At 33.6% G+C, this 6,563-nt stretch overlaps 1 protein-coding gene across 1 annotated transcript in view; it reads right to left on the reverse strand.

Annotated features, from left to right (window-relative positions):
- The window catches only part of LOC106874649 (protein FAM135A), a 303,488-nt gene that overhangs the window by 108,027 nt on the left and 188,898 nt on the right, over nt 1-6,563 (reverse strand). Inside the window, exon 8 of the mRNA XM_052969428.1 lies at nt 4,317-4,387. Coding sequence (XP_052825388.1) covers nt 4,317-4,387 — 71 coding nt within the window. The remainder of the gene's footprint in view (nt 1-4,316; nt 4,388-6,563) is intronic.

Consider the following 6,563-nt stretch of genomic DNA (forward strand, 5'->3'; position numbering starts at 1 on the left):
ATATATATATATATATATATATATATATATATATACACATAAATTAAAAATTAGTTTCAAAATAAAGAACAAAAACAGAACACATAAGGAATAACCACAACTGCACAAAAACTTCAGCATAACAAACAACAGTATTTCTTGACATGCTTGTAGACTGGTTGCAATTAACCTCCATCTCAAACAAAAGCAGACAGTGGCATGAATAAAACACTAAAAAAATCAATCCAACATACACACACACACATATATATATATATATATGTGTGTGTATGTATATATATATATATATCGATGCAGTTTTATTTTCTAGAGGTGACATTTCGTCAATATGGAAAACATGGGGGATGATAAGGAAAAGGTTTTGAAATAAAAATCAATAGAAATTTGATTTACAGCATCTCACCTCTCAATTGAATATATACGATAACTGGAAAAAAGAAATTGATAATCAACTATATAGAATGTTGCTTTAAGTGTTTAACTCTTTCTTAATTTGAAAGTCCTAAAGTAATGAGTAACTTTTGTTTTGTATGTATCTTAATTTAATTTAAAAAATTTTTTTTTTTTGTTTTTGGTATTAATTGTCTCAACCAGTGTACCCAAATTAAGATGCAGCTTTGTAGCTGCCCAAAATATAGGTTTCAGATTTTGGCACAACGCTAGTAATTTTGGGGGAGGAGTAAGTCGGTTGCATCGACACCACTCCCTGCCAAAATAAAGGATGAAAGACTTAAGTTGACCTTGGCAGAATTTGAACTCAGAATGTAAAGACATACAAAATGCTGCTAAGCATTTTGCCTGGCATGTTAACGATTCAGCTAGCCCACTGAGAAACTACACGAAACTATCAATAATCAAGTCAAATTTTAATGTTGGTATTTTCCACTTCATAATTATATAACACTGGACTTATAGAGTAAAAGGGAAGTTAACATATATGAGACTGCATTAGCAAAAGTTCTATGCTTTGAAAGGGTTAAACAGACAAAGAGTAGTATTGAGAGAGAGAGATTTACAGAGTGTGTATGTGTTTGTGTGTATGTAGCATCCAACTTTTCATGTAAATTTTCTACAGTTGGATGCTCTTCCTGCTTCTAACCTTCACTTGTTTCCGAGCAAAGTAATACTTCGCATGACCAGACATGTTGTCATAGAATATTGGAAATAAAGGACACTGCTTGTATGATGGTGATAATCATTTACAACTATCATGTGATGCCAAGGCAAGGAGAGAGTAACATATACATATATATAAATATCATAGGTGCAGGAGCAGCTGTGTGGTAAGCAGCTTGCTTACCAACCACATAGTTCCGGGTTCCGTGCCACTGTGTGGCACCTTGGGCAAGTGTCTTCTACTATAGCCTCAAGCCAACCAAAGCCTTGTGAGTGGATTTGGTAGACAGAAACTCAAAGAAGCCTGTCGTATATGTATGTGTGTGTGTGTGTTTGTGTGTGTATGTATTTGTGTGTCTGTGATTGTCCCTGCCTGCCTCCACTTCATCGCTTGATAACCGATGTTGGTGTGTTTACGTCCTTGTAACTTAGCGGTTCGGCAAAAGGGACTATAAAATAAATACTAGGCTTACAAAGAATAAGTCCTGGGGTCGATTTGTTCAACTAAAGACGGTGCTCCAGCATAGCCACAGTCAAATGACTGAAACAAATAAAAGAATAAAAGAAAGTATATGACGAGCTTTTTTGGTCAGCCTGGGACAATGGTAGAAAACACTTGCTCAAGGTGCTATGCAGAGGGACTGAACCCAAAACCATGTGGTTGGGAAGCAAACTTCTTACTGCACTGTCATGACTGAACCTATATATATATATATATGCATGTATGTGTGTGTATTTATTTAAAGCAAGTAAACTAGAAATGCTTTCACCATATAGAAAACTCAAAACGATTTGTTGCTTATTAACTAGAAAACAAAAAGTTAATTAATGAAGCATTATTAATCACATGCAAAATAACTAATAGAGAATATTAGCCATATATACAAGTATAAAGTAAAAAAGGTAATCAATATTGACATAGCTATCTTGTTTTTCCCTGATATATATTGCTTCATCTTCAAGTGAAATTATTTTTAATATTTAATTATATTAAATAAATAAATCATATTATCAAAAAAAAACTTATGGAAACAGATTTTGACAACTGTTACCATTTTATTGGGCATGGGTCATGAAAGCTCTATACGTCTACTGGACCAACTAGAAATAACAACTGTAATGTCTTTGATAATTGGTCTGCCATCTGCTTGCTCTATTACTATTTCATGAAAAATGAAACACATTTAATTTACAAATACAGAAATTAGCCTCAACTTCAAAGAGTGTATTTACAATATTTATTCCTTCACACCATTACAGTCAGCACAAATTATGATCATCATCAGATGTCATATTCCTGGATTCAATCCAGAAATATTAATTTCTGAACTAAATAAATGTAGTAATGTCCTTATCTACAAAATCTCTGATCTAATTCTAGGTCATTTGTATTTACTTTTCAGCAATGACAGCTACATGGAGCAGTGAATTTACTGACAGTAACAGTGAGCTACATCAGCAGTGAGCTCTACAAAATCAGTAAGCACAGCACTAACATTAGTTCAATATGCATGCTATTATTAAAAAGTAGATTGAAATAACCTAAAATTAACCTAAAATTGAAACATTACTAGTTCTTATGCCAGTAGCTTAATGCAGCAGCCTCCAAACAGACCGGTTTCAAGCAAGACAATTTTTCCATGGACTGGAGGATCACACATATAACAAAACACAAAGAAGTGCATAATATATAATTTAATCATTACATATACAATGAATTTATATTATATTATATTATATATATATATATATATAATACATCCATACTGCAAAAACACTCTGCAGACTGCAATAGTCAATGAAATAGAAATAGGATTTTTAAATTTATTCTTTCTGTTAAGCCCAGTATCAAATGTTCCACTGCCCAGTGTTGGGAACCTCTGGCTTAATGAATAAGGGTATTACTACATTTAGCTTAGAATTAAAGTTCCTTATTTGAATCCTGCTTGGTACAACAATTCTTTTTGAATCTACAAGATCAATCTAACAATCTATCAATCAAATATACTCTTTCAAATACTTGAACCTCACTATTAAAAGCATTAAGACTACTACCCAACAACAAAAGAAAGATATGTTTATCAAAATCAAGACCATCAAACCTTAGAACACATAACAAAACAAAACCAACAAATGTTACTTTGATGGAAACAACAGTGGAGATGTAGTTGATACAACACTTAGTTACTAAGATGACAGGGTTCTCACTCTGTATAAAGTAATTGTGTTATACTGGAATATGTGATCAAAGAGTCAGTATTCATAACATCTGGAGTGTACTGGAGTATGTGATCAACCAGTAAAATGTACACAGTATGCTAAGGTTGAGTGTCACTGCTAAATATTTAACCATCTACACCTGTGTTGTTTGTCTGTTTGCTCAGAATTGCTTTCTTACTAGCACAATACCTTTCATACAGAAATGATCAGTTATAATATTGATGCCTCTCCAATTATATCATCAGTGTAAGTGAAGTGATTTTGACCACAAGTAGCAACCAAGTCACAGATTCAGTTTGCAAAGGAGTCTAATTTAGTCTACAGCATGACATTCTTCTCTTTATCAGAATTGATTAAAGCTATTAAACCTACTCAATAAAGTTGTAACAGGAATAGTACCAGCTGACTCATCAGTATCAGTAATATCAGAGTAGGATAGGATTACATAGTAACAATATCAAGTCACACAATAAATATAAGCTTAACTGTTAATATTATAACATCAAACAAGGAAAGAGAGTAGGTCAAATGCAAAACTATCAGTATCAATTGCCCAAATAACAAAAGTAAATAGCTTTCTTATAACAAATTATTTATCCTTCTCTAATCCTGAGAAACACTAGGTCACATGATCTTAACAGTCACATATTTGTTGATAAGACGTTTGTTTTCTTTTAACAAGATAAGCTACAATTTGTCTTGTGCATAAAAAACACAATTATTTTCAGATATTTTTATCGAAACAAATTAAATAATTCAAGTCAGGCTCAACTTAAATACCATTAAACACAAAATCGAATCATATGTTCAATGTTTTTCCTTCTGACTGTATTATAAATCAACTTTTTGCTGAGTGGGTTTAGTGTAGTTATTTTATAATATTGAAAGTGCAGTTTTACAATAATAACCAGAATTTAATGTATGACATACAAAAACGAACAATTTTGCAACAATAAACGCATAAATATTTGAATACTTACTCTTGTTCTTCTTCGACGAACCATAACTCCACAACCAGTTGCAGTCCCAAGTATTCAAGTGTTTCATTAACCTGAAAATTTCCAAAGAGGATATTTCATGTAATTACATTTGATAAACAGAATATTTGAGTATAAGTTCATTGATAATGAATTTATACCAGGTATTCCACTGTGTCATCAAGGCCATATTTTATTCTACATTAGGTTATCTGCAATAGGAAAGGTGTCCTAACTCTGCAACGATTTTGTGTAATATTGGCTTAATTCAACAGAAATCAAATTTAGGAATCAATGTTATAGGCACTTCTGATCCCTAAAAAGGATCAAAAATGCATTCATAACCATTTTCCCATGCTAGGATAGGTTGGGCAGGTTTCTGAATATCTACTCACCACTCACCAAGGTCCTTCATCACCAAACACTCACAGCAACAGAGAAAAACCCACCCATTTCTGTTGTTTTGATTTTGTTCATTTGGCATGGCTTCCATCACTGGATGTCCTCCTATCACAAAACGCTTTTCAACATGACCTAAGAGTAGTTTATTGTGCTGCTAACAGTAGAGAGATTATTTCTATCAAGACTAAAGAGTACCATTTATCCTTTATTATCTTGATTTGTTCATTCCTTTTCAGTATTTTACAGCTAGATGTCCTTCTCAACACAAACTACTTTACAGTGATATTTGCAAAAGGTCTTCTTTTAACATGTATTCTATCTTACATTTATATTTGTATATTTTATCTTATAACTCAATGCATAAATCATTGTCCTAACGTTTCAGAATTTTGTTAAGTACATATTACCTAAGTGACAACATTCCAACTAAGAGGTTCAAATAACCAGCATCCTTATACCACCTACCAGTAATAACTTCATTTCTGTGGTAGAACTTCAAGGCTATAAAACATTTCCAGACCACAACTACTAACACACCTTGGTAGAAGCTATAGAAGGGTTTACTATGCCTCTCCATTTCCAGATATATTATAAGCAATGTTGGTTACATCTGAAGAACGAGCACTGGAAGACTACCATACCAACATCTGTGGGGGTAACACCACATGCACTGGAGAATCCAGTGCAGTGCACCAAAGAAGATGTGGGCAAAACAAACTGAGGAAGACCTGAAGTCACAGTGCCTTGACCTCAAACATGATAAGGCCAACGCCATAGATTAGAAAGCATGGAATAACATCATCACCAGAGTCTGTCATCTGGTGACACCCACAGCAGCATATTAGTTTAGCGAACAGCCTCTCACTTGGGTTGCCAGGTTAAGATTTTACTTAATTACTTGAAGAAAGAAAGAAGAGAATTTCAAAAATCCCTCACAGGTTCTGTGAGTCAGAGAAGTCAGCTGTCTTCTTTGATACCCTTGCTTCTACATGAGATGTTCACAAATAGGCTGAAATAGGGTCACAATCATAGCTGTATGATTAAGTTCACTTTGCAATCATGTAATCCAAAACTCAATCCTACTGTGTGACTCTTTGACTAGGTGTCCTGTGCCACTACTTTGAGTTAACCCAAAACTTGTGACTGAAACTGGATAGATAAAAACAATGTAGAAGAATTTATTCTTGGGTAGCAGACTTTATCCAGTACCTGGGTTAACCCTTTTCATGTTCTGTGTATTACATGTGACACACAGTAACTATTTCCCTGGAATCCATGCATCATATATGTAACACATTCCCAATTTGCTTCCAACCACCGGAGTAATCCAGGGCTCATGAAATGTAAGTTTATATTACTCAGAATGTATAAAACAAGAGCTAACTCAAAGTTTGTAAACAAGTATGGACATTAAGGACAAACTTTTGAAAACACTTTAAACAGGTAAAGGGTTTAAACAACCACTGGGCCATTGGTTACCTTAAACAGAGTCCCCTATGTTGCAAGTATTTTGATTAAATCAGCAGTCTAAGGATAGTTCCATATATGGTTATGCTGCTTCTTACAACAGCACCCTTTGTAGTAGTTTCTTCCCCCACCTCCTCACTAATCTTAGAGGTCCTTTCTTCATATCATAACAAACAAACAAAAACAAACAAAAAGAATAAGTACTAGGCCTACAAAGAATAAGTCCTAGGGTCGATTTGTTCAACTAAAGGCGGTGCTCCAGCACAGTTGCAGTCAAATGACTGAAACAAATAAAAGAATGTATATATATATATATATATATGTGCACACACACACACACACACATTTATTTATTTATATCTATATCTATCTATCTATCTC

This window comes from Octopus bimaculoides, chromosome 7 (genome assembly GCF_001194135.2).
Source record: "Octopus bimaculoides isolate UCB-OBI-ISO-001 chromosome 7, ASM119413v2, whole genome shotgun sequence".
Classification (NCBI taxonomy): Eukaryota; Metazoa; Mollusca; class Cephalopoda; order Octopoda; family Octopodidae; genus Octopus; species Octopus bimaculoides.